The 25886-nt window shown below is 66.8% G+C and overlaps 9 protein-coding genes across 9 annotated transcripts in view; 5 read left to right on the plus strand and 4 right to left on the minus strand.

The window, feature by feature from the left end:
* Positions 1 to 756, minus strand: part of CHLNCDRAFT_133943 (hypothetical protein) — a gene marked incomplete at both ends in the record, with an annotated part of 4218 nt that extends 3462 nt beyond the window's left edge. Inside the window, 3 exons of the mRNA XM_005847726.1 lie at positions 137 to 229; positions 385 to 500; positions 676 to 756. Of these exons, the coding sequence (XP_005847788.1) occupies positions 137 to 229; positions 385 to 500; positions 676 to 756 (290 nt within the window). The remainder of the gene's footprint in view (positions 1 to 136; positions 230 to 384; positions 501 to 675) is intronic.
* A 409-nt stretch (positions 757 to 1165) lies between these two features.
* On the plus strand, positions 1166 to 4973 carry CHLNCDRAFT_23208 (hypothetical protein; the record flags this gene model as incomplete). Its single annotated transcript, XM_005847560.1, has 9 exons — positions 1166 to 1252; positions 1539 to 1892; positions 2102 to 2256; positions 2439 to 2579; positions 2779 to 3053; positions 3322 to 3431; positions 3678 to 3762; positions 4054 to 4172; positions 4401 to 4973. 9 exons carry the CDS (start codon positions 1166 to 1168, stop codon positions 4971 to 4973), a joined length of 1899 nt encoding a protein of 632 aa, XP_005847622.1.
* Positions 4974 to 7205: 2232 nt separating this feature from the next.
* On the plus strand, positions 7206 to 7702 carry CHLNCDRAFT_133946 (hypothetical protein; the record flags this gene model as incomplete). The annotated part of the gene is made up of 2 exons (XM_005847561.1): positions 7206 to 7352; positions 7637 to 7702. 2 exons carry the CDS (start codon positions 7206 to 7208, stop codon positions 7700 to 7702), a joined length of 213 nt encoding a protein of 70 aa, XP_005847623.1.
* A 128-nt stretch (positions 7703 to 7830) lies between these two features.
* On the plus strand, positions 7831 to 8654 carry CHLNCDRAFT_133947 (hypothetical protein; the record flags this gene model as incomplete). The annotated part of the gene is made up of 2 exons (XM_005847562.1): positions 7831 to 8177; positions 8312 to 8654. The coding sequence occupies 2 exons, from the start codon at positions 7831 to 7833 to the stop codon at positions 8652 to 8654; spliced, it is 690 nt and encodes a 229-aa protein (XP_005847624.1).
* Positions 8655 to 8860: 206 nt separating this feature from the next.
* CHLNCDRAFT_57859 (hypothetical protein) lies at positions 8861 to 9958 on the minus strand (the record flags this gene model as incomplete). Its single annotated transcript, XM_005847727.1, has 4 exons — positions 8861 to 9077; positions 9203 to 9377; positions 9537 to 9679; positions 9776 to 9958. 4 exons carry the CDS (start codon positions 9956 to 9958, stop codon positions 9003 to 9005), a joined length of 576 nt encoding a protein of 191 aa, XP_005847789.1. The 3' UTR covers positions 8861 to 9002.
* Positions 9959 to 10288: 330 nt separating this feature from the next.
* On the plus strand, positions 10289 to 13882 carry CHLNCDRAFT_56157 (26S proteasome AAA-ATPase subunit RPT2a; the record flags this gene model as incomplete). Its single annotated transcript, XM_005847563.1, has 10 exons — positions 10289 to 10348; positions 10570 to 10812; positions 11037 to 11121; positions 11299 to 11384; positions 11593 to 11712; positions 11987 to 12061; positions 12389 to 12581; positions 12794 to 12918; positions 13113 to 13295; positions 13576 to 13882. 10 exons carry the CDS (start codon positions 10289 to 10291, stop codon positions 13735 to 13737), a joined length of 1332 nt encoding a protein of 443 aa, XP_005847625.1. The 3' UTR covers positions 13738 to 13882.
* Positions 13883 to 17696: 3814 nt separating this feature from the next.
* Positions 17697 to 20341, minus strand: CHLNCDRAFT_133952 (hypothetical protein; the record flags this gene model as incomplete). The annotated part of the gene is made up of 13 exons (XM_005847728.1): positions 17697 to 17714; positions 17850 to 17888; positions 18032 to 18095; positions 18371 to 18444; positions 18524 to 18618; positions 18817 to 18893; positions 18981 to 19077; positions 19205 to 19236; positions 19354 to 19405; positions 19532 to 19631; positions 19715 to 19825; positions 19987 to 20101; positions 20205 to 20341. The coding sequence occupies 13 exons, from the start codon at positions 20339 to 20341 to the stop codon at positions 17697 to 17699; spliced, it is 1011 nt and encodes a 336-aa protein (XP_005847790.1).
* Positions 20342 to 20474: 133 nt separating this feature from the next.
* CHLNCDRAFT_133953 (hypothetical protein) lies at positions 20475 to 22162 on the minus strand (the record flags this gene model as incomplete). Its single annotated transcript, XM_005847729.1, has 4 exons — positions 20475 to 20529; positions 20649 to 20812; positions 20861 to 21051; positions 21979 to 22162. The coding sequence occupies 4 exons, from the start codon at positions 22160 to 22162 to the stop codon at positions 20475 to 20477; spliced, it is 594 nt and encodes a 197-aa protein (XP_005847791.1).
* Positions 22163 to 22478: 316 nt separating this feature from the next.
* CHLNCDRAFT_23227 (hypothetical protein) lies at positions 22479 to 24421 on the plus strand (the record flags this gene model as incomplete). The annotated part of the gene is made up of 8 exons (XM_005847564.1): positions 22479 to 22673; positions 22765 to 22864; positions 22987 to 23165; positions 23259 to 23393; positions 23510 to 23574; positions 23682 to 23799; positions 24002 to 24097; positions 24230 to 24421. 8 exons carry the CDS (start codon positions 22479 to 22481, stop codon positions 24419 to 24421), a joined length of 1080 nt encoding a protein of 359 aa, XP_005847626.1.
* Positions 24422 to 25886: the final 1465 nt, after the last annotated feature.

The following is a 25886-nucleotide window of genomic DNA, read 5'->3' on the forward strand; positions in this document are numbered from 1 at the left end:
GACGGGGCGCGTGAGGCACGGGCCAGCGGCTGGAAGGCTGCAGTCGCCAGTCGTGCAGCGCCCTGCACCATGCAGCGCCTTGTTATGTGCCCATGCAGCGCCTTGTGCCATGCAGCACCCTGCCCAGCCCTCTCACATGAACACGAGCGGGTTGTACAGCGGTACCGCCAGCTGGATGTGCCCAAAGTGGCCGGGGCACTCAAAGCTGCTGAGCCCGCAGGTGGCGCACCTGCAGCACGCGGCCCGCAGCGACGCGCAACAGTAAGCCGTTAAGCCGGCTCCCTTTTTAGCAGCACACGAATGTGATGTGCAAGCCGGGGCAGCAGGAGAGGGGCAGCCAGGGAGGGATGACACCGGCGGCGGGACTGCCTTGCAGGCACGCACCGCTCCTTGGGGTCCATGGGCCCAAGCGCGGGGTCGTACAGGCCGCCCTTGACCGCCGTGCGCATGTTGTCGAAGATCATGGGCGCCTCCACCTGCTTCACGCTGATCTTGCGCACCTGCGATGAAGAGCAAGGGGCAAGGGGCACAGGAGGCGGCGGCACAGAGCGATGGGCGGCGTGGCTGGCGGCGGCGGGCGGGAGCGGCAAGTTCCAGCAGCGGCCTCCCACCCCTAACCATCAATATCCATTGCTGAGGTTCCAGACAGGGCTACCAGGCGCGCCATGCTCCCACCTCTTCGTCATTGAAGAAGCCGAAGGTCACGGCGGCCACTTGGGCCGTCGTTATTTCCTTAGAGTGCAGGCTGGACTGCATCTCGATAAGTTATGAGTCCTCAAATGCACAGTGGCGCGCCCAGGGGTGCAGAGTCACTCTGGCATGAACGCATGCAGCCGCAGTGCCTCCTCAGAGCTGACCCATGGCCGCTGCCGGCGATTGTTTGTATGCTGATTGGGTCTGCAGCCGCAAAACAGGAGGTCGTGGCAAGCCTGCTATGCATTGTCACCACCGGCTCCCTGGACACGCGAGCCCTCCCGCACCCATCCGCCTGTGGCGCGCCTCCGCTCGCATTCACGATCGGCCAAAATATCTCCCGACAGCATTAACGTTGCTGGCCAAACCGGCGGTGCCTCTACCGCCCCGCCGGACCTGCAGCGCTGTCAGCTTGCCACGTCCTGCTGGTGCCTGTGATCCACAGCTGCGGCGTGGGGCGTAGGGGCCCGAGATGGCGAGTCGGCGGCCATTCGTGGAGCCTATCAGCCAGGCCGAGCCCACCCCGCAGGACTTGAAGCACACCCGGGACCTGGAGCAGGTGCGCGCAGGCGCGGGGCCGTGCCATGCAAGAGTGGGAACGCGCCGCTGCTCCCGCCTCGCTCGGCCAACTCTGTTGGGTTGGTTGGCTGTGCGTCCTGCAGCGCGCTGCGTGGCATGAGGCCCTGCACCCACAGCCTGATTCCCGACTGCTGCCTCTGCGACTGCCTGGCGACCCCGGCCTCCACGCTCATGTGCTTCCCTCCCTGCCCGCGCCCGCCGCCCGTGCCCTCACCACCCCTTCCTTCCCTTTCTTTCCCTTCCTTCCCTCGCCCGCCCGCCTGCAGCACCTGCGCGACCAGGGCCTGTACGAGTCCCAGGAGGAGGCGGAGCTGCGGGAGGTGGTGCTGGGGCGGCTGGACGGGCTGGTCAAGGAGTGGATTCGCGGCGTGGCGGCGCTGCGGGGGCACCCTCCGGAGGATGCCAACGCCAAGATATTCACCTTTGGCTCCTACCGCCTGGGCGTGCACGGCCCCGGGGCAGACATCGACACGCTGTGCGTGGGGCCCAGCTATGCCACGCGCGAGGGCGACTTCTTCGGCAGCGAGCCGCACTGCCTGCAGGCCATGCTGTGCGCGCTGCCCGAGGTGCTGGCGCTGCGCGCCGTCACCGCCGCCTACGTGCCCGTCATGGAAATGAAGGTGGGCGCGCCTCGCCCTTGCCCTCCTTCCCTGCTTCCCTTCCGGCCTGGGAAGCAGGCGCGGGCGCAGCCGGGAGTCCCGACCTCCTCTACATGCCGCCAGCTGCTGGGCAGCGGGGCGCGGAGCCCTTTGCCTGCCGCTTGCGTCCTCCTGCTCCCTCCTTCTCCCACCGCCGCCCCCGCCCCCACCCCACGATCCCCCTCCGCCAGTTCTGCGGCATCTCCATCGACCTGCTGTACGCGCGCCTGTCGGTACCGCTGGTACGGGAGGATTTGGACATCGGCGCCACCCACACCCTGCGCCACTGCGACGACCAGTCTGTGCGCTCGCTCAACGGCTGCCGCGTGACAGACATGATCCTGCGGTGCGGTGCGGGGGCGGGGCGGGGCGGCGGCGGGGTGGTTTTTACTTTTGCGGCGTGCGCCTCCAGCATGCCCAGCCTGCCTCGTCTCCCGCCGCCACCCAGCGTGCCTGCCTGCCCGCTCGCACCGCGCGCTCCGCCCTCCCCACCCTGCCGCCTTGCCCCTCCCCGCGCTGCCGCCGCAGCGAGGTGCCCAGCGTGCCGCACTTCCGCACCGCGCTGCGCTGCCTCAAGCTGTGGGCGGAGCGGCGCGGCGTTTACTCAAACGTTACCGGCTACCTGGGGGGCGTGAACTGGGCGATCCTGGTGGCCTATGTCTGCAAGCTGTACCCGAGGGGCGCCCCCTCCCTCCTCATCTCCCGCTTCTTCAAGGCGCGCCTGCCGCACGCACCCGGGGCTGAACACCACCCGGCGCCGCACATGCACGCCGAAGCCACCCACCCAGCTGGCCGCCCAGCCAATCAACCCAACCAGCCCGCCTGCTTCTTTTCAGCCAACCGACCAAGCCCGGCTGCGTCGTTACAGCCAACCATGTCTGCTTGCCTCCCCGCCCCACCTCGGCCCCGCCCCCTGCCTGCCCGTACCGCAGGTGTACAGCCAATGGGCGTGGCCCACGCCCATCATGCTACGCGCCATTGAGCGCGACCCCTCTCTGGCCATGCCTGTGTGGGATCCTCGGGAGAACCCGCGGGACCGCACCCACCTCATGCCCATCATCACCCCCGCATACCCCTGCATGAACTCCTCATACAATGTGTCGGAATGCACGCTGGCGGTGATGGCAGAAGAGTTCCGCAGGGGTGAGGCGGGTGGCGGTGAAGGTGGTGGCGGTGGTGGTGGTGGCGGCGGCAGTGGTGGTTGCGGCGGCAGTAATGCAGCAGCCGTGGAGCAGGCGCAGAGCGGCAGCAGCAGCGAGGCGCCGCCGGCTGGCAGCTGCTGCGGCGTGGGCGCGCCCGGACGGGGCGCGGCCTGCGCCCCCGTCTCGCCCAGCCGTCCTGGCCAGGCTGCGTGCCCACCCCACCCTGACCCTACCCCCCGCGCCGCCCTCCCCGCCCCGCGTGGCTGCAGGCGACGAGGTGTGCGGGCGCATCATGACTCACAACGGCTCGGGCCTCACAGACTGGGCCCAGCTGCTGGAGCCGCTGCCTTTCTTCGAGGGCTTCAAGCACTTCCTGCAGGTGCGCCGCCCGCTGCCAGCACCCCGCCTGCCCCGCCCGCCTTCCGCACCGCCAGCGCTGCGCCTGGAGCTGCGCCTGGCGCCTGCCTGCCTGCCTGCCTGCGCGTCTGCCAGTGCCCGCCTGCCTGCCCACCCGCGTGCCTGCCTGCCTGCCTGCCTGCCTGCCTGCCTGCCTGCCAGTGCCTGTCTGCCTACCCCCCACCGTCTGCCCCGCCTGCCTGCCTGCCTGGTGTGCTGTGCTGGGCAGGTGGAGGTGATGGCGTCCAGCCAGGAGGACTTTGAGGTGTGGGAGGGGTGGGTGCACTCCCGCATGCGCCTCCTCATCAAGGTGGGTGGGCTGCTGCCGCCGCGCGCCGCCGCCGGCCGCGCTGCTGCCTGGTACCAGCAGGGCGGCCGCGCCAGCTGTGGGAGGCGCAGGCTTGATGCAATGCCAGCAAGCTGCAGGGCGGCTGGCGTGGCACGCAGTCATATATCCATGTACCTGTTACCTGCTTCACAAACGCCTGCCTGCCTGCCTGGCTGCCTCCCTGTCTGTCTGTCTTCCTTCCTTCTTCTTTCTTCCTGGAAGAGCGCCGGCATGATGGTGGATGTGCGGCCCTGGCCCAAGGCCTTCCGTCCGCCAGACCAGCAGCAGCAGCAGCAGCAGCAGCAGCAGGACGGCGGCGGCGGCGGCAGCGTGGCCGACCCGCCGGCGCAGCAGCAGCCCCGCTGCTTTTACTTCATGGGGCTCAGCAAGAAGAAGGTGCCGCCGCCCTGCCTGCTGCCCGCCTGGCCTGGCCGCCCCGGCGATGCCACCCTTCCTTCATGCCGCCGCCGCCACCGCCGCCGCTGCCGCCGCCGCTGCCGCCAGGCCGCGTGTCCCCCCGGCGCAGCTGCCCGGCCGAGACGCTGCTGCCCGCTTGCTGCGACCCTTGCTGTACTGCCTGGACTGCCCCTGGTACCGCAGGCTCAGGCGTACAACTCGTACCAGGCCATGATCATCCCTCAGTCCAAGGTCGACCTCACCCAGCCCGTCAACGAGTTTGCCCACAAGGTGAAAGAGTTTGAGCAGCGGCGGGAAGGCATGGACATCAGCGTGCGGCACCTGCTGCAGCGCCAGCTCCCCGAATGGGTGCGCCCCGCGCCCAACAACGGCGGCGGCGCGCCAGCCGCGGCGGATGGGGGCGACGCAGCGGCGGCGACGGCAACCGCGGCGGCGCCCGCCGACGGGCACGACGCGGCGGCGGCGGCGGCGGCGGCGGCCAAGCAGCAGCCACAGCAGCTTGCGGGCAGCAAGCGGGTGTCGGAGGCCGGGGAGGGAGGCGGCCCGGCGGCGGCCAAGCGGCAGCAGACGGGGGAAGGGGTGGCGCTTACGGCGGCCGCCGCGGCGGTGGCGGCGGCGGCGGCGGCGGCGGCGGCTGAAGGCGCGACGCAGCCGCCGTCTGGCGACACCTCGGACCTCCAGATGGAGGACCTCCAGCAGCAGCAGCTGGGCGAGGATGGGCAGCAGGAGGTTGAGGACTGGGCCGAGGGCCCTGCTCGCGCCGCGCCTGCCGCCGCCTGATGCGCCTGTGGCGTCACGCCTGCTGCGCGCGCCCGCCTCCCAGCCCCCCGTTTTGCTGGCCCTGCTGCTGTGCTGTGGGCAGTTCGGCTGCAACGTGTTGGGGCCTGAGCTGGCTTGCCGGGGGCCGGCAGCGGCAGCGCTGCAAACGTCGCTCGCGTGCCTCCCTGCCGCCGCCCCGCCCTGCGCCGCAGGCGCCGCCCGCCACGGCGGCTGGAGCAGCGGAGACTGCTGCGGAGCGCAATACCGCCTCCGATGAGGCCACGCTGGCGGCGGTGGGGGACGTGGGGGAGTGGACGGTGATGCATCACCAGGCCGCGGCCCCCGGAGCGCAGCCTCAGCAGCAGCAGCCTGCCAAGAAGCCGATAGCAGTCATGTGAGCTCCAGCTGGCCATAGGCGGCATGCCGTGCACAAATTGCAGTGGTGTGTGCCTGGCCTGATGGCCCCCTGCGCCTGGCTGCTGGCTCAGCGCTGCCCAAGCCTCTCCCCATGGCTGCTGCCGCTGCCCTGCCGCCGTTGCCTCCCCCGTCCCCTCCTGCCTGCGCAGGCTCAGCTCCACATGAGCGGCTGTCGGCCACGCAGCGCTGGCAGGCAGGCAAGGTAGGCTTGGCCCGCGGGGCAGGGCATCACCCACCCTCCGTGTGACTGCAGGGCCAGAGGCTACCACAACAGCCGGGTGGCGGCTGGTAGCTGCAGCCCACGGCACTGCGCCTGCACTGCGCATGCTTGCGTCGCGTTGTGAAGGCAGGCCAATGTAACAAAACCGTAATGACGAAACAATTCCGAGAGTGTGGGCAGGGAGCAGCGTGACGGGAAGACTCGGGAGGAAAGTGAGGGAAGGCAGAAGGGCACACGATGCTTGCAGGGTAACGTTAAGCCAGGGTCGCACAGCGCTGTACCCCACCGGTCAAGCTGCCGCGGGAGCAGCGGGCGCTGGTGCGCACACGCCCCCATGCGGCGCCCGCTATGGCCCCTCCTGCGCCCTGCCGGCGGCGTCCAGCGCGCCTGCCAGCGGCTCCAGCAAGCGGTACGCCTCTATCGCGTGCTCCCCGTGCGGGTTGGACACCCGGTCTGGGTCCACCTGGACGGGCGGTACGGGGAGGCGGTACAGGAGACAGGCGGGCAGTGCAGGCGGCGGTACACTACGTCAGGGAACAGGGGAATGCCTTCAAATGCAGGGCTTGGCAGACCGAGGCGTCGCCGGCCGTCCACAGCCTGCCACAGCCTGCCGACCCCACAAGCCGGCAGCCTGCCGGCCCTCCACCCTCCCTCCCCCGCTCACCAGCTGCAGGTAGTCGGCCTGCACGGTGCGGCGCACGCCGGACGCAGGCACGCGCTGCTCGGCCTCGTGCGCCACCAGCCACACCAGGTTCACTGCGTCCTCCTCCAGCCGCTCCACAGTCACCTCTGTGGCCCCCGCCGCGCTCACTACACGGCCCAGCGCGGGGGCGCCACCTGGGCTGTCGTATACCACAATGTCGCCCCACTCCAACCCCTGGAAGTAAGGGATAAACAAAATGGAAGCAAGCGAGGGAAGGGGAAGTTAGACCAGAAGCGACGCGACGCACACAGCGGCGGCGGCGGCGGCGGCGGCGGCGAACCTCCAACAAGGCATCTGTCCAAGGCAGCGCCCCGCAGCGCATCGCGCCTTGCCTGCGCTCTGATTGCTGCCCTTCGTCGTCGTCTGGCTGGGGCTATGAGGCGTTGTCGCCGCTGCGAAAGTTTCCCCTTGCTGGCCTGCGGCTCTCGTAGCGCTGGCTGGGCTGCAAGAGTGCAGCACGATTTACTCGGTTGCATGATCGCTGCTGCAAGCCGCCGCCGAAGCTGGCAGTCAGGAACGAGCAGCCAAAGTTTAGCGTTGAGGTTGGACACGATCTGGCTTGGCAGAAGGTACGAAGTGCAACAAAATAGCGCAGTTGGAATGGTGATATTGGCCAAGGCCAGCCTCACTGGCGGCGCCGGCGCCTCGGCACCACGCGGAGATGGTGGGCTGGTCGCCAGTCGTAGCACGCCTGACTTCCTGTCACTGCAAGCCATTAAGATGGCGAATGAGATGCCCTGTGTGGGACGTGACGCAACATCAACACGAAACGCATTGCCTGCAGGACTCAGAGGGCGGCGCCTGCGCCTTGGCTGAGAGTGAGCGGCCCATCTTTTCAGCCTTCCACCTCCTCAAAGTTCCAGTGCATTCATTTGAACCATTGATCTGCCTGGATGGGGCAAAACCTGGCGCAATGGCCGACTTTGCCGCGCTGCGCGATGCGTTCCCCGCAACACCACCTGCCGCCATAGAGGACGCTCTCAGAAGACACGGCAATGCGGACGGTGCTGCGAGCGAGCTGCTACAGGTGGCCGCCAAGCCCGCCGCCGGCCGCTGGCGTGTCCGTCACTCCTGCTCACTGCGTGTCCCCTCGGCAGAAGAATGCATTTCCTCATTTCGAGTTCATTCTGTTGTGTGTGCAGAAGAACGAGGCAGCACCGCCTAGATCCAGCAGACAAAGAAGGGACGAACAGCTGCAGACCACGTCGTGGGGCACGCTGGCAGAAGCCGCCAGGCTCCAGCTGCCAGTCGCCCCACGCTTTGCACCCGCGCAGCGGCAGCGGCAGAAGGGGGTTCTGTTGACGGCAGCCGACTTCCCCACGGGGCCTTTACCTTCTGGTGCAGGACCTGGGCAGCCTGACACCTCCTGGCGGCCTCAGCTGGCGGCGCAAGCTCCTCGTTGTTGTCTAGGAGCCGAAACAGAAGGAGCAGCAGAGCAGCTACTGCGGCAGCACAGCTGGGCGGGGAGGGAGCTGGTGGCCGCGGTGATGCAGGCTGCTGGGCAGGATGGTGAGCTAGCAGATGCCCTGCTTGCAGACATGGTCGCCAGCGACACGGCCGCGGCTGGCCAGCCACAGCGCGCAGAAGCACAGGTGGCGACAGCTGGCGCAGCTGCTGCCGACCCGGGCCCAGCAGTGGGCTCTGCTGGCAGCGATGATGAGCCAGAGATGCAGCAGGGCCCGTACTTTCTACACCGCCGGAATGCTCTGCTGCTCACAAGGAGGTGGCAGCGGACGACGCGATCTGCTGCGGCGGCGTACAGCGCCGGGCAGCACGCGGCCGCGCGCCAGCTGGCAGCTCAGGCGCAGGGGTTGCGGCGGCAGGCGCTGGCGGCGCATGCCGAGGCAGCGGAGCGGATAGAGACCGACAACAACCGGCACAACAGGTGGGCACGTAGGAGCGTGGCAGGTACCAGCAGGCACAAAGGGGAGCTGGCTTTGTGGCATGCACATGCAAGCACCAGGGCCAGCCTTGCTCCTCCTCGCTGCTGCGCTCACACACACATCCCGCCCCCTGCAGCCTGTTTGAGCTGGACCTGCACGGACTCCACGCTCAAGAGGCCACCGCTGCGCTGGACCGCCGCCTCGCCCTGCTGCACGGCCTGCTTGCCGAGCCCGCCACAGCAGCAGCAGCCGCGGCCGGCGCCCCCGCCAGCAGGCCGCGTGCAGGCCTGCAGCTGCGGGTGGTGGTGGGGCGTGGCGCGCACTCCAGCGCTGGTGAGGCCAGAGTGCCGCGAGTCGTGGAGAACCACCTGAAGGCGGCGGGCCACCGGTACCAGGCCCGGGTCGGGGCCATCGACGTGCAGCTGCGGGCTCCTGCGGCGCTGAGCGCCCAGGGCTGGGCGCGTAGGGGGGGCCCTTGATGCGACGGCAAACTGCACAGAAGCCCTCCTAGGCTTCAGTTGTAATGCATTGGTCAGAGGGCTGCACTCTGTTTCAGGATCAAGTGTCACAGGGGGTGGTGCTGCTTGCCACCTGGGGAGGTGAACTGAGAAGTCGGGGCAGCGTCAGCAGTGTACAGGATGTCAGTCAGAGTGCAGCAGCTGGCAAATGTGGCAGGCACCGGCAACGGGTGTGCCAAGTGACCAAACAGGGGAAAGAGCAAGCATGGTGGCAAGAGGAAAGGAAGAACAAGCAAACAAATGGGAGCATGGGGCTGCCGGTGTGGCGTTCAACGGCAGCTGTCCACCCACTGCACTCCTCCACCGGCATCACACAGGCTCCACCACTCGATTGGCCCACGCCTTGCTGGACAGGTGCATGACATCCAGCTGGGCGGCAATTGGCTGCAGGCAGGCAGGCAGACAACCTGCGCTCAGCACGGCGCAAAAGTGGAGCGGAGGATGCAGCCGACTGCGTGTTGGCGCCTGCCGCCTGCCTGTAAATCTGCTGCACCGCAATCTAGCCCTACCTGCGTCTTGGCTATGAGCTCTTGCGCCTGCCGCCGCCGCTCTGCCATCTGACCCTGCAGCCTCGCATTATGCGCCTCCACCTCTGCCAGAACCCCCCTCAGGCTCTCCAGCTCCTGCTGCTTGGCGCGCAGCAGGCTCAGCCGGATGGCGTTGGTGGGCCCCAGCGCCGGCTGCCTGCTTGGCGAGGCAGAAGCGAGCAGGGTGGTGAGGCGAGGAGGGCTGCCATGCAGCATGCTGCATGCGCCTTTTACATCCCGTCCATTGCGCTGCTGCAGGAGGGCAAGAGCAAGGCCGCAAACAACCGCGCACAGGACAGCAGCAGCAGCTGTGCACCTGGCGCCCTCTGCCGCGTCGCCGTCGCCAATGCCCTGCTCCTCGCACATGACCTCCAGCGTGTTGAGCTTGTCCCGCAGTTCGTGCTCCTCGCACAGCTCCCCAAAGTCCGCCTCGATGTTCACACGCGTGTGATGCAGCGCCTGCAGTTGTTGGTGGCCAAACAGGGCAGCGACACGTGAGCAGCAGCGACAGTGGCGGGTGGCGGGAGCGGCGGCGGGAGCGGCCGGCGGCCTCACCTGCTTGTACCCGCTGTACAGGTCCTGCACCAAGGGGTCCTTGAAGGCCGGAAACTGCTCCTGGAACTGCTCGTAGTCCACAGGGCGCAGCGCATACTTGACGGTGCGGTGGAAGGCGTCCTCCAGCGCCCGTAGCCGCCTGCCATGCCGCTTGCGCTCCCTCTGTTTGCCCTCGCCGTCCATGGCTGCTGCCGGGGCGAGTGGAGCGAGGAGCTGCCTCTTGAACCAGGTGTGGGCAGCAACTGCCGGGGCGGAGAGGTTGGATTGGGCGGTGGGTGTTCCAGGGTAGCGGCACAAGTGATCCGGCCTAGCGCAGCCAGCAACAGCCGCAGCAAGTTGCCGTACATGTCGAAGTACTTGCTCTGCGCCGGCCGCGCCATTCGGCTGCTCCGCCACCCCCGCCACCGTCCCAGCAATCTCCGATCACTTGCGGAGCCCAAGGGCAAGGCTCTGGAAGCCTTCGGCTGGATCGCACGGCCATCGCTTCCCTCCCGGCTGCGCTAGGGTGCCGCAATGGGGCAGAACCAGTCCGCACCTGGCGGCGGCGGCGGCCAGGAGGGCAAGGACAAGCAGGTGAGCGAAGTCGCCGGGCTCTCCGCTCGATCGGCTCGTCTGCGCAGCAGTGATCAAACTTCATGATCCAGAGGGATCCAATCAGTCGCCCAGTCGGTTACGCTGCGCAGGCAACGAAAACAGCACCGCCTGCGGCCGGTGCCCCACCCGCCACCGCTGCCGCCAGCCTGGGCCGTAGCTCGCCCACGGCCCACCCCCGCACGCCCTCCCACCCACTCCAGGATAAGAAGAAGAAGTACGAGCCGCCCGCGCCACCGCCACGCGTGGGCAAGAAGCAGCGGCGGCGCGCCGCCGCCTCCAGCCTGGGCACCAAGCTGCCCACCATCACTCCCACCGCCAAGTGCAAGCTGCGCCTGCTCAAGCTGGAGCGGGTCAAGGACTGGCTGCTGATGGAGGAGGAGTTTGTGCAGAACCAGGAGCGCCTCAAGCCCGCAGACGAGCGCAACGAGGAGGAGCGCACAAAGGTGGGTGGCGGGGGCGGGTGAGCGGCGCCGCGGGCTTCTGTCTGCCCAGCAGACCTGCCTGCCTCCTGAGGCCGCAGTGAATCGCTCGCCAAGGCCAGCACACGCCAACACGGGCAGCAGCAGCCGCCGCAGCAGCAAGTGCATGCCGCGCGCTGCGCGGTGGCCGGCGCCCTCGGCCCAGCCGCCTGTGCCTGTGCCGCGCCGCGCCTGCTGCGCTGCCGCAGGTGGACGACCTGCGGGGCACCCCGCTCAGCGTGGGCACCCTGGAGGAGATGATCGACGAAAACCATGCCATCGTCAGCTCAGCGGGTGCGTCGGCTTGCGCGCCGCAAGCCGCGCCGGCCCGGGCGCCGGCCTGGGCGCCGGCTGGGGCCTCCCCTGCCTGCTCCCGCTCGCAGCTCCGCGCCTCGCCCTCGCCTCCCGCACACACACACGCTCTGTACGCCCACAAAATACGCGCACCCCTGCTCCCCTGCTCCCACGCAGTGGGCCCCGAGTATTACGTCACCATCATGAGCTTCGTGGACAAGACGCAGCTGGAACCAGGGTCCACCGTGCTGCTGCACAACAAGGTGCGATCGGTTGGCGTGTGGATGCGCGCGTGTGGCCTGGCCGGCGCCGGCGCCGGCGCCAGCGCCAGCGCCGCCTGGCCGCGCCCTCCCGGCCCTTGCCGGCCACCGCCTGCCACATTCCCGCCGACCGGCCGCCTGCTCGCCTCCCGCTCCTGCTCCTGCTCCTGCTGACCAGCCTGCTCCTGCCGCTGCCTGCTGCCTGGTGCAGGGCAACCAGGTGGTGGGCATTCTCACGGACGAGGCGGACCCTGCTGTGAGCGTGATGAAGGTGGAGCAGGCGCCCAGTGAGTCGTATGCCGACGTGGGCGGCCTAGACCAGCAGATCCAGGTGGGTGACGGGCGCCGGGCCAGAGGGAGGCTGGGCTGCAGGTGCAGGTGGGGGGCGCGTCTTGCCCCTGCTCATCCTCTTGCGGCACCAGTGGCTGCTCCCCACTCGAATCCTGCGCCCCCCGGACGAGCTCCGTCGCGGCGCCCCCTCCCTGCCTGCTGCTTGAGTTAGTTGCCAGCCCAGCTGCCGGCCTTCCCTTCCCGCTGCCCGCCCCTCGCGCCTGCCTGCCTGCCCACCTGCCTGCCTGCCTGCCCACCCTCCCCGCCTACTGCAGGAGATCAAGGAGGCGGTGGAGCTGCCGCTGACGCACCCGGAGCTGTATGAAGACATCGGCATCAAGCCGCCAAAGGTGGGTGGGGTGGGGGAGCGGCTTGGTTGTGGAGGGATGGCGAGGGAGCGGCGCGGATGGCAAGGAAGCAGTTGCGAGAGGGAAAAGGTCCGGGTGGAGGTCCAGGCGGCAGTTGTTAGGGCGACGGGGAGAGAGGCAGGCAGGGCGCTGGAGGCGGGGTGGTGTGGGCCCCGTTCGGGGGTTGGGGAGGAAAGGTGCTGGCAGGGTGGGGCGGCCACTGGCACTTAGCCCCTGCTTCTCACCCCGCCCACCCTTTCCTTGCTTTCGCATGCCCCACCCCAACCCTTGCCTCCCCTCCTGCCCTGCTCCCGTGCGTCGCACCCGCAGGGCGTCATCCTGTACGGCGAGCCCGGCACCGGCAAGACGCTGCTGGCTAAGGCCGTCGCCAACTCCACCTCCGCCACATTCCTGCGGGTGGTGGGCTCGGAGCTGATTCAAAAGTACCTGGGGGACGGCCCCAAGCTGGTGCGCGAGCTGTTCCGCGTGGCAGACGAGCAGGCACCCTCCATCGTGTTCATAGGTGCGCTGCACCTGCGGGGTGGCAGCCTGCGTGTCTGTTCGGTGGGATGAAGACAGGGAAAAGAGTGACGCTGGAGCTGACCTCCCCAATCTCGTCCCCATGCGCCAAATGCCTCCCTGCCTGTTACTGCCACCACCGTCCCCACCACCACATGCACGAACACGCTCGCGCACGTCTCGCCCCACCCTGGCGCCCTACCCGCCTGCCTGCAGACGAGATTGACGCTGTGGGCACCAAGCGGTACGACGCGCACAGCGGCGGCGAGCGCGAGATCCAGCGCACCATGCTGGAGCTGCTCAACCAGCTGGACGGCTTTGATGCCATGACAGACGTCAAAGTGTGTGGGGCAGCGGTCAGGGGGCAGGGAGGAGCGGGAGGCTGAGAAGAGTGCAGGGAGGAGCCGCGGGGCTGCGGGAGGGGATTGCTTTGCTGCCGCACACCCACGCTTTCGCGCGCTTGTTCCCCTCGCTCGCCCACCCAGCACCACCTCGCCCCCTCCCCTGCCACCTCCCCTGCCACGTCACCTGCCAGGTCATCATGGCCACCAACCGCATCGACAGCCTGGACCCCGCGCTCATCCGCCCCGGCCGCATCGACCGCAAGATCGAGTTCCCGCTGCCCGACCAGAAGACCAAGCGCCGCATCTTCCAGATCCACACGGGGCGCATGACGCTGGCGGACGACGTCAACATCGAGGAGTTTGTGATGGCCAAGGTGTGGGGGGGGGGGAGGGAGGGTGGCGGTGTGTGTGTGTGCCTGTGTGTGTTTCCCATGGCTGGGTTTTGGGTGTGCGGGGAAGGGAGCACGGCCTGTTTGTCGGAGGGCTGGGCCAGTCTGGGGGCATGCAACCCGGCCCGCTGCTGGTTCTTGCCTGGGCGGCCGCGTGCCCGCCTGCTTGGTTGCGTGGCCGTCCCCTGCGTTAGCAACTCATGGGCGGGCCCTGCCTCGACGACGACCACTCCACTCCCTTGCTTTTTTCTGCGCCACGCCGCAGGACGAGCTGAGCGGCGCCGACATCAAGGCGATGTGCACGGAGGCGGGGCTGCTGGCGCTGCGGGAGCGGCGCATGTGCGTGAAGCAGGAGGACTTGAAGAAGGCCAAGGAGAAAGTGTTGTACAAGAAGAAGGAGGGGGTGCCAGAGGGGCTCTACATGTGATGTGGCACATGTGATGCGGGCGGCGAGGCTGCTGCGCCTGGCGGTGGAGGAGTGGGTTCGTTCTGCTTCGTGCCCGTCGTCCGGTTTATTGGCCGCATCGCACGCCCCTGCCCATCCTTTGGGGCTTGTAACATAGCATGGCCGCAGCAACTAGAGGTGTGCAAAGAGAGCGGGCGGAGACGCAGCTGCCGCCACCGCCACATCATAGCCGCTGTGCTGCGCCCGCTGCCACCTGCCCAAATGGGAGGCCTGTTTCTCCTCGCTGCAAATTAAGCCTGTTCTGGCGGCAGGTGTGCCGGGCAAACCTGCTGCTCGGGCGCTGAGTTGTAGCGTTGCCGGCATGTCACAGGAGAGCGGGAGCTGCGCAGGTCAGCCGCTGCTGCAGGCCTGTCACCCCCCTGCTGCCGCTCTTCTGACCATGGGCCGCTCATCAGCAGGGCGCCTGCCCCCGCCAAAGGACCTGCCTCTTACTGGTATGGAGCGGCAAGCAGGCAGAAGCAGCAATTCAGTCGCCGCTGCTCCTGCTCAGCTCCAGAGAAGCCAGCACCGGTTCACGGCAGCTTCAACGCTAGCCCCCAGCCCCAACAGTAGACCAGGCGGTGGTGGTGGACCTCTGCCGGGGCCCTGCTGGCGCTCTGGGTGCGCTCAAGCTGCGGCGGTGGCTTCCATGACTCATCGGATGAGCCAGCTGACGACAGGCGGTCTGCGCCCCATCACAGCACCCTGATGATGGCTGGTACCCTGGGTGGAAAGCACATTTCAAAGGCATCGCAGATGCAGACATGAAACTTTTGAAATGAACAGCGACATCAGTCTTTTTCGGCACAAAAGCAGCAGCGGATTGGCGCAGCACTCGTAAAGTGTGAGGCGCTCCGCGGCACGCAACAGCAGGGACTTAGAGAGGAAGGTCTGTGCAAGAAAAATGGGGTTGGCTCGACCCCATGGCTGGCATAGCGTCAATGCTTCTTCTTGCGCTCGTCGACGGCTGCGGGCGGGGTGGCAGGTGGCCGGTGAGTGCTGTCACTGTGTTACAGTCACCCCGCTATGATAGGCCGCGTGAGCAGACCTTGGGCAGGGGGCACACGTGATCAAGGGGCATCAAGAGAGGGGGTGGACCATGGAGCACCCTCTCCATGGCTCCGACCACCCTCCCCCCAGCTGAGTGTCCCAGGGTCACCCCACCCTGGCCCCGCTCCCCGTCCTGCCGGACACGCAACCCCCACAACGTGGTGGGGGACGTGGGGATCCTTAGCAGCTTAAGCCTGCCAGGCCGACGGGTGCCGATGCTGGTGCGGGCTCCCGGCGGCCGACAGCGCCGCCGCCGGGCACTCAAATGGCATGGGGCACACAGGCAGGCGGTTTCGGCAGTGGTGTGCGTGCATCGTAGGAGCCTTTAGCCTGGGCTTGGCCCAAAGCGTATGGGCCGTGCCACTGCCGCGTTACAACAAACAAGCCCACAGCGGCCAGACAGCCCTGCCCCACATCAACTCACCGGAGGGCGGCTTCTGGGCCACTCGCGCCGCCACGCGCTGCGCCTCCTTTACCGCCGCTATCCTGGCGGCCTCCTTCTGCCTCTGCTCCTCCTCAGCGCGCTCCGCCTCCTCCCTAGCCAACCGTTTGACAGTCAGCTCGTCAGCTTTTGCACGAGCAGCGGCAGCGGCAGCGAATGCCTCCTGGCAGCGCCGCCACCAGTATTCGGCCTTGGCTTCATCGCTCTCAACATCTATGGGAGTTGCGGAGCGAGTGGGCATTGCGGGCACCCAAAACTCGGCGGGCCCGGAGGCCGACTCGGCTGGAGAGTGTGCCCCCTGCACAGCAGCGGTTCTAGGCTAAACAGGGATTTCCCAAGGTTATAGTCGGCAAACGCCTGAGCCCAAAGGCTGCCTCCTGATGCCCTCCGCTGCCTCCCGCCACCTGGACGCCAGCCTTGCATGACCGCAGGCCGCAAAGTTGGGCCAAGCTTGAATTTGCACACACTGATCAAAGAGATCGTCTACCTGCAGCTCTTGCCGTTGTTCACCGTGCCAGTGGGTTATAAACTTGCATCAGCACAGCGGCACAGCGGCACGGAGATGTCAGAACCCCGGCCCTCCGACGCCCTGCCACCGCGCTGCGCTTGCCCGGTGAGTGGCGGCGTCACCAGCACAGCAGCTGGAAGTGGCATCAGAAAGTGCGTTGCCCACACACTAGACGGGCAAAGAGAGCGAGCGGAGCGCTGCTGCCGCCACCGCGACATGGCCTCTGTGCTGCGCCCGCTGCCACATTCCCAAAAGCAAAGACCTGCTGCACACTAAGCGTTGTTCAACTCACGAACGTGCGCCGCCGTTTGAGGACCCCTTCCTGCTATCATCGGTGATACAACAACTTTGCCCGGTTTGATTCGTGTACAGCTGTGGTGCTTTACACAAAGGCGGTCACGAGTGGTCGCACCACGGAACCATTGGCGGAGCAGGGTGGCGGCGCGTGAGCGTGCACGCCGGGCAGTGTTGGTGGCGGCGGCGACGCCGGGCGGGCGCCTCTGCTCGAGTCGAGCTGAGTCAACATGAAGCACCGGGTGGTGGAGACGATCCTGGACGACTTTGGCTACCGCGAGACGATCGGCGAGGATGCCCTGTATGGCGGCTTTGACGAGTTCCTGCGGCACCGCAAGCAGACGGCGTCGCAGGTGGTGCACCCGGCTGCGCTGGCCGCAGGCGTCCGCCCGCCTGCCGCCCCCCTGCTCGCTTTGCGTGGCGCGCCCTCAGGGCTGCGGGGCTGCGTGCTGCCTCCTGTGGCACTGTAGGTCCCCTTCACCGATGCCGCCGTCAGCGAGTTTCTGGACTGGCTGATGACGGAGCAGCAGGGCGGCGGCGGCCTTGACGACGAGGAAGGCGCTGCCGACTCTGGCGGCGCTGCTGCAGGCGGTGGGGATGAGCGGCAGCTGGGAGATCAGGACGATGATGAGGAGCCAGATTACAGCTACAGCGGATCATCTGGCAGCGAGGACGGCAGCGGCGGCGGCGGCGGCGAAGAGGCTCGGGGCGGCGGCGGGGGCGAGGTGGTGGTGGTGGAGAGCAGCGAGGAGGACGAGGAGATGGGAGAGGCTGCGGGCACCGGCGGCTCTGGTGGGTGCTGGCCCTTGGCGCTGACCCGCCGCACAGCCAGCTGCTCTACTAGGCGCCGGTCGGCTCAGCAGCACATAAAAACATGCCAGCTGCCCGCCATACACCTGCCTATGCCTCCAGCACCCACTGGCCGTGGTTGTGCGCTCCCCCCTGACCTGAGCACCGCTGCGCTGCCTGCTTCAGACGTCGAGGTGGTGGAGGCGGTCGTGGCTGGGGAGGATGAGCTGGATGAGCTGGCAGCGGCGGCTGGGGAGGTGGAGGGCATTGAGGAGAGCAGCGAGGAGGAGGCGCCGGCCGCGGCGCGCGCCCGTCGCCGCCCATCCACCGCAGGCAAGCGGCGCCTCCCTTTCCCCGCGTCCGCCGGCGTCGCCGCGCGGCACGCGCCAACGCCGTCGGGGCAGCCCTCCCGAGGGCCCAGCATCGAGGCGTTCTTCCAGCGCCTGCCCCGGGGCGTGCCCAGCAACGCGGCGCTGGCGCCGCCGCCGCCGCCCTCGGAGCGCCAGCTGCTGGCGGCGGCGGCTGCGCGGCCGGCCTCTGCCCAGGAGCAGCACCTGGATCTTCTGGACTATGCCAATCTCAAGGTCTTTGGCAACAGCTCCTTCCGCAGCGAGCAGCTGCTGGTGGCGGCGCCTAGGCACTCTGGGGCGGGTGGGGGCTCACAGGTTTTTTACAGACGGTCTGAGTTGACAGCAGGAGCAGGAGCAGGAAAGTACGGCAGGCAGCATTGAACTTTGGGTTGCAGTGGTGAGGACTCCAGTATGGATACCCAAAAAAAGCTTGCCGCCCCGCCTGCTGACGATGGGCAGGGGCGGGTCGGCGACCGAGGAGAATCGGAACTATGAAGAAGCAGAATGGTCAGCAGCCGTAGCAGGCCTGCATGGGAGAGAGCAACGATGATGCAGTGCGGGGTCAGCTACGGGGCGCGAGGCAGGACGCTCTCCGCGCTGCCGCTTGTGGCGATACGACTTTATGTCTGAGCGGGTGTAAAACAACAGCAGCTCTGCGCACCGCAAACACGCCAAACTCATTGACGCTGTCTACAAAGGCCTGCGGGAGGGAGGTACAGCAGAGCGTGAGTGCTAGACGCATGCAGTGAGCGGCAATGCTGAGCCGCCCCAACTGGCCGCTCGACTTCTCGGTGTCCTGGCGCAAAAAAAAAAAGCTGTCTGGGCAGGCTGGCCCTGACGCACCTTGATGGAGGCGTAGCCTCCCAGGCCAAAGCCAAAAATGGCCGTGAACACGATGATGACCCAGCTGCATGCAGGCAGGAGAGGAGGTAATGAGGAGAGCAAGGTCAGTGTTGCATGCGCGGCGGCAGCGGCGATCGCAGCAAGCTAGCGGGCGACACACTTGAACCAGATCACAAATTTCCAGCCTCCAAGACGCTGCAATGCCCTGCTCAAAAGGAGAGGAGGAGGATTTGCAGACGCAGCGATCAGAGTGACGGCCTGGGTAATAGCCAGCCTGTCCAGCCTGTCGGCCCGCCCATGCCCATGCCGCCGCCTCGCCTGCTGGGTGGCTTGGTCGACTCGAGCCGATTCTGCGCCGCATTCTTCTTGAGCTGATAATGGATGTTGTACGCGAGGCATGGGATGATGAAGGTCTGCGGCGGCGGAGCAGAGGAGCAGGTGACAGGCGCTGGGGCGCCCACAACAGCGCCAGACGCAAGCGCAGCGCGACACGCAGCGCGCCTCGAACGTGGTGGTGAAGGCGCCGAGCAGGTCGTTGATCACTCCGAAGAAGGGGAAGGCCAGTGCGATGAGCCAGAGCAGCAAGCCTGCAGAGTGCACACGGTAGGGGTGCAGGAGTGCACGTGAGCGGTGCAAACAGTGGGGCGAGCCCTACCCTTCTTTTCCCAAACGTCCGCCGAGCCGTCCCGTTGCTGGCCGAGCGGAGCAAAGCCAGCAGCGGAACGCCCTCGGACACCTTGTGGGGAGCCCTGGAGGGGTGCAGCGCAGCGTACTGAGCCGCTCACCGACGGGCACCCGGCATGCCAGACGCTTCCAGTAGGCCCCAGTGTGAACCTTAAACAGCTTCTCCACCATGTAATAGCTGCACATGCGTGGGCCGCAGCGCCATCAGAGGGTCAGAGCAGCGGCAGGCAGGGTGGTGCACGGCATATGGGGCCGGCGGACTGACATGGGGAATGCAAACAAGCCGAAGACGATGACTTGGTGAATGACCATCAGCACGATAGAAAAGTCTCGGGCCACCGATGGTGGCATGTATCCGTAAACTGTGGGTGGGGGTGGGGGTTTGGGTGGGGGTGCGGTGGGGTAGGTGGGTGTGTGGGAGGGTGGGTGTTTTGGGCGGGCGGCAAGGCAATTGCTGCAGCCCAGCAGCAGCATGCCGGCAGCGCTCACCATTGCCATACTGCTCGGCCTGCGCTGGCCATCTGCTCGGGGCAAGAGCAGCGCAGCAAAGCTTGGATTCGTGGCGGGCAGTGAGATGCAAAGCAGGGTAGGGCACGGCACGGCGCAGCACAGCGCGACGCAAGCAAGATCAAAAGCACACTTGCCCCCAATAGATGAACACGCTGTTAGGCATGACCAGCGTGTAGACATCTGCGAGGGGAAGCAACGGTAGTGGTCTCAGCAGAGCGGTCTGTAGTGGTGACTGCGGCAGCATGACGGCGGCGACAGTCACAGCCCTGCAGTCGCACTCACAGCTAGCCCTGCAGTCGCACTCACAGTTGTAGCTCCAATAGAAGACCTTGTGGAACTTGAAGGGCCTGAACATGCTGTCCATCACCTCTAGCAGCATGGCGTGTCCGCCAAAGGTGAAAATGATCTGCGGGGGGGGGGTCAGGGCTGCAGCTCAGTGCTGCGCTCACAGCCGCTGCAACAGGCGCAGCGGCACCAGCGGCGCCTCACATTGGAGGCGCCTGCAAAAAAGCCATCGAGGCTGGGTGGCGTCTGGTCCGTCCAGGCCACGGACTGAAGTCCCTCGTCATTGTAGCCGATGATGCCCATTGCCACCATGTACTGGCATTGGGAGCGGTGAGATGGCCAGTAAAGGTAAAGGTAAAGGTAAAGGTGAGATGGCCAGTGGGTACGAGTGTGTGGCAGAAGGTGAGCGGCCAGGTCAGCACTGGTGGCCACCCCTGCCGCTACAGCCCCTCCGCATCCCCTCTCCCCCTGCTCACCCAGGCGGTAAAGGTGGTGGCTACTAGTGCAATGAAGGAGAAAATGCGGAAGTTGCGGAAGCTGGGGATCAGGCTCATCAGCATTGCGACGCCGCCGAACACGAGCGCCCATGACCTGGGCCAGAGGGCGAGGCGGCATGTGAGCAGGCGGCGCGGCTACAGGCAGCAGCGCTGCAGTATGCAGTCAATGACAGTGCAAGTTCTCAACCCCTGCGCACCGCTTGGAGAGCGCGGGGATCATGCGGTGAAAGTTGGAGCTGGAAGCGATGATCTGCGCCACCGCGAGCCCGCCCAGCGCGATGATAACCACGATGCGCGAGAAAATGCCCACCCAGCAGTAGGTGGCGTTCTCCATGACCTGGCAGGCAGCACAGTGCGTGCACGGGGAAGCGGGAGCATGAGCTGGGCGGTGCAAACAGCGAGTGGCGGCGGATGGAAGCGTTCGCCGCCGGCCGGCAGTGCTGCCGGCGTCGCTCCTGCCCGCTGCCTCAACCTGCCTCGTGGTACTGCGTCGCGATCTTGCGCTTGTTTCCGTTGTCGTACCTGTGGGGCGGAGAAGCAAGCGTTCGGCGCTGATCGGCGGGCGGGACATGCGGGCGCCGCCGGCGGGCGGGCGACAGGTGCAGTGAGGTGTGCAGCAGGCGTCGTGCTGCGTCTCGCACCAGGTCCCCGCCTTAATCTTCCGGTTCTTGTTGTCGAGGTAGAGCACCACCATGAGATACACCGTCCACATGGCCAAACTGGCGAACAACAGCAGTATGATGATGCCCGCCACCATGCCCGTCTGCGCCAACGAGTGCGGCAAGGACAGGATGACCTGGCCCACCTGCGGGAAGGGCAGGGGTCGCGTTGGAGTGCGGCTCCTAAATAATACAGCGGGCAGCAGCGGCGGAAGGCAAGCGGAGAGCGGGCGGTCGGGCGCGCAACGCTGGCGTGCCTGGGCTGAGGCGCATGTGAAGAAGGCGTCGAAGGTGCTGCCACCCTCCCAGGCCAGAAACTTGAGCCAGCCAGAGAGCTTGCCGCCCAGGGACTGAGGCGTCGGCACGCGCTCCTCTGAGTAGACGCCTGCGCGGAGCAGGCATGGATGGGGCGGTGATGGGGTTGGGCGGCGGCGGAGTGGAAGATGAGCGGCCAGCGGGCGGGCGCTGAGCGGCGAGAGGCTCCATACTTATGTTCGCCGCCCGCTGTCGAGGCTGGGCTGTTGGCCAACTATAGGGTGGCAAAGCCAGCTGCCACAGCAGCTGGCACACCGCAGCCGGTCAGCGGTAGCTGCAACACACAACTTGGGCGGCACGTGTGTTGCACGTACCGTCAAAGCTGCGCTAGCACCCTCAGCACTGAGGCCACTGACGGCTGCGCTGGCCCAAGCGTTTGGGACGGCGGCACTGCAGCCTGCCACGTCGCAACACCAAATACACTCTTGCAGCCGCATGTGGCAAGGATTCGTCTGGCGGCGACGGCGGTGGCGGGAGGTTGGAGCAGCACTAGGGTGTAGGTTGCTAGCTCCTGTTTGTGTGCCCCCTGTATGCCGCCGAGCGCGAGTGCTGGCCGGAGCTGTTCCACGAGTTCCTGGGCCTGCCGCCGGCGTCCGTCCCCCTCAGCGCATTCTTCCAGCAGAGCAGCACCGAGCTGGCAGCCCTGGCGGCTGCAGGCCGCAAGAAGGCGCGGGACGCCATGAGCCCACAGTAGCACAGTACCCTTGATTGATTGATCTTTATATTGTGCAGGGCAAGGGGAAGAGGAAGGGGCGGTGAACTCTCTTGCGGGACCGGCATAGGGCTGCTCAGGCGCCTGTCCGCACTGTCCCCCAGGGAGACCCGCCCCAATCAGACTCCTCTCCCCCCTGCTCTGTCTGCACCCCACCCCTCCCCTCTCTCTCGCCGTTTGTGTATGGTGCCTTCACCTTTCCAGCTGCTGCACCACAGCTGGGCCCGTAGCATTCATTTGCTCCTTATGGGTGTAACAGACAGACAGACAGCGCCGGCGCCGTACCTTTCGCCACGCCGTGCTTGTCCACGAGCTCCAGCTCGGCCCGCGCCACTTCCGTCGCAATCGTGCCATCGGGTCCTCGAAAATCAGCCGATGGAGAGGCCTTCCGGCCCACCTCTGCGAGCTCAGAGGAGACCGATGGTTTGCCATCGAGCTTGGAGGCCTTGCCGCTGCCGTCGTCAGACATGGAGATGGCCCTAAGAGGATGCAGCCTGCAGGGTAATGATTGGGGGGCGCAGGTGCGGCGGCATGAACACGCGGCTTCGTTCCGGCAGATGCTGTGCGTGATTGCACTTTGCCTGCTAATTGCGGCTAACTCATCACACCAAACTCTTAACCTTGTGTCCTGGAATATGGCGCGCACATTCATCGCAGTTGCAGCGGCCCTGCCTGCTGCCCCGCTGGCGCTACCCCACCCGGCCGCCCGCCTGTGCAGCCGTTTCCAGATCCGCGCGCATCGCGCACTGCGCCTGAAACGCATGGCACAGACGTCGGCGACCGCGATGGTTGAGGGCGTGGCGGCGGCTGCCAGGAAGGCGGGGGGCGGAGCCTTGCCGGGCCAGCCTGTCGTGGGCCCAGCGGCCTGGACGCCCGCCACGCTCGACCCGAGCGAGTGGGCGTACCAGCTGTCGCCGACGGAGGTGGACGAGATTGTGGCGGCCACCAGGCACGCGGTTGACACTGGCAAGCCCATCCCGGTCCGTGCAACACTGCCGGCGGCTGCCCCGCCGCTGCACGCCAGCCCGTGCTCACTTCTGTCTCCACCTGGCCCCCTCCCCCACCGCACAGGAGCTGAGCAAGGCCGACTTCCCGCTGCCGACGCTTGGCCCACATCTGGAGCGGTTTGCTCGGGAGGCCTGCTGGGGCCGCGGCTTCGTGGTTCTGCGCGGTGCGCGACTGCTGCCCGCCCGCTCCCGCCCGCTATTGCTGCCCGCTCGACTGCCACCGCTGGCACTGCAGCGCTGACTCCGCCGGCTCGTTGCTGCCTTGCCGACGCCGCGCTTTTCGCAGGCTTCCCGGTGGACCGGCTCTCGCAGGCGGAGGCTGCGACTGCTTGGTTCGGCTTTGGGTTGCATTGGGGCACGCCGGTCAGCCAGAATGCGAAGGGCCACGTGCTCGGACACGTCAAAGACCTGGGCCTCGACCCAGACGACGATGACGTGCGCGTGTACGCCACGCACGCTGCGCAGGTGTGGGGGCGTGGGGCGAATGAGGAGGGTGTCTGCATAGCTGCATTGAGCACCTCATGAGCGTTCTGACCGAGCCTTCTAACACCCCCCCAGCCTTGGCACGTGGACGACACCGAGCTGGTGGCGCTGCTTTGCCTCAAGACCGCACGGTCGGGCGGCCGCTCCGGCTGGGTCTCCTCTGCCTCGGTCTACAACCGCCTGTTAGAGGCGCGGCCCGACCTGGCGGAGGTGCGGGCTGGTAGCGGTGGTGGGTGGTGATGGTGGAGTGCAATGGAGTGCAATGGGCACGCTGCGGGTGCGCCACCGGTTTCCAGCGCCGTTCTGCCCCGCACTTCACCCCACAGGAGCTGATGAAGCCCTTTGCCTTTGACCGCAAGAATGAGGAGGACCCGGGGGACGTGCCCTACTGGTGCGGTAGCAGCCAGCCAGCCCTTGGCCACGCTCTCGCATCGCTCTGCTCGCACTGCTGGTGCGGTGAAGCACAGATGGCGGTCTCACATGCCCTGCACCTCGCAGGCTGCTCCCCGTCTTCTCATTCTACAAAGGCCACTTCGCCTGCTTCTACAACCCGCGCATGATGAAGGAGGCGCAGGCAAGGAGGGGCCGCTGCGGCCGGGCGGGGAACGTTGCTCCTGTTGACCCCTTTGCCTTCTCCGCTCCTCACGTCCCCGCAGCGCCACCCCAGTACGCCGCGCCTCACGCCTAAGATGTTGGAGGTGATTGGGGACGCAGGGGCATGCAGGGCGCTGCACGCTGGTGCCACCTGCTCCTCCCCAACCGCCAGCTGAAGTGCCCGCCACCCCTGCGCTTCCTGCCCTCGGCGTCCTGTCCTGCAGGCACTCCAGGCCGTGTCCGACATTGCGGATCAGCCAGACCTGCACCTGGAGTGGCAGTTGGAGCCCGGCGATGTGCAACTGTTGTACAATTGGCGAGTCGGTTGGCGGAGTAGGCTGGTTGGTGGAGCAGGGCAGCACGGCCGCGGCGCCGCCTGGGTCGTGCGGCGCGCTGCGCCCCTCACGGCCCACCCTCGTACCGCTCCTGCTCCCTGCCCGCGCAGGAACCAGCTGCACATGCGCACCCATTACGAGGACTGGCCGGGCTTTGAGAACCGGCGGCACCTGCTCCGCCTCTGGCTCACTGCGGATGACGCGCCGCCGCTGGACCCAGCCTACTACGGCGCGGCAGCGCCTGGCAGGCCGGGACTGGGCATCTACCGCAGGGGCACGGTGCACAGCGCACCCCTGGATGCGGAGTGAGGAGGCAGGCCGACCATTCGCCAGCTAGGCCAGCGGCGTCAGCGTAGAGACAGGTGGACCGCAACGCAAGTTTTGACGTTATAATGTGTTGATGTGTGACCCTAGGCAGGCACGAACGCAGCACTAGGCAGGGGCACAGCGCAACCGTGGCGGCAGCCGTTTCAAGCTCCGCATCAGCATCGTGGAGCACCTGGCATCCTCGAACACATTGAATGTCTCTCTGACGCTGCAGCAGGTTGCCAGCAGAGCTGAGCTCCACCCACGGGTGCTCGTCCGCCTGCCGGCCCCGTCACTGCTTCTTCTTGCGCTCGTCGACGGCTGCGGGCGGGGTGGCATATGGCCGGTGAGTGCTGGCGGTTTCGGCAGTGGTGTGCGTGCATCGTGCCTTTAGCCTGGGCTTGGCCCAAAGCGTATGGGCCGTGCCACTGCCGCATTCCGACAAACAAGCCCACAGCGGCCAGACAGCCCTGCCCCACATCAACTCACCGGAGGGCGGCCTCTGCGCCACTCGCGCCGCCACGCGCTGCGCCTCCTTAAGGAGCTTTACCGCTGCTATCCTGGCGGCCTCCTTCTGCCTCTGCTCCTCCTCAGCGCGCTCCGCCTCCTCCCTAGCCAACCGTTTGACAGTCAGCTCGTCAGCTTTTGCACGAGCAGCGGCAGCGGCAGCGAATGCCTCCTGGCAGCGCCGCCACCAGTATTCGGCCTTGGCTTCATCGCTCTCAACATCTATGGGAGTTGCGGAGCGAGCGGGCATTGCGGGCACCCAAAACTCGGCGGGCCCGGAGGCCGACTCGGCTGGAGAGTGTGCCCCCTGCACAGCAGCAGTTCTAGGCTAAACAGGGATTTCCCAAGGTTATAGTCGGCAAACGCCTGAGCCCAAAGGCTGCCTCCTGATGCCCTCCGCTGCCTCCCGCCACCTGGACGCCAGCCTTGCATGACCGCAGGCCGCAAAGTTGGGCCAAGCTTGAATTTGCACACACTGATCAAAGAGATCGTCTACCTGCAGCTCTTGCCGTTGTTCACCGTGCCAGTGGGTTATAAACTTGCATCAGCACAGCGGCACAGCGGCACGGAGATGTCAGAACCCCGGCCCTCCGACGCCCTGCCACCGCGCTGCGCTTGCCCGGTGAGTGGCGGCGTCACCAGCACAGCAGCTGGAAGTGGCATCAGAAAGTGCGTTGCCCACACACTAGACGGGCAAAGAGAGCGAGCGGAGCGCTGCTGCCGCCACCGCGACATGGCCTCTGTGCTGCGCCCGCTGCCACATTCCCAAAAGCAAAGACCTGCTGCACACTAAGCGTTGTTCAACTCACGAACGTGCGCCGCCGTTTGAGGACCCCTTCCTGCTATCATCGGTGATACAACAACTTTGCCCGGTTTGATTCGTGTACAGCTGTGGTGCTTTACACAAAGGCGGTCACGAGTGGTCGCACCACGGAACCATTGGCGGAGCAGGGTGGCGGCG

This window comes from Chlorella variabilis, assembly GCF_000147415.1.
Source record: "Chlorella variabilis unplaced genomic scaffold CHLNCscaffold_10, whole genome shotgun sequence".
In the NCBI taxonomy this organism is placed as follows: Eukaryota; Viridiplantae; Chlorophyta; class Trebouxiophyceae; order Chlorellales; family Chlorellaceae; genus Chlorella; species Chlorella variabilis.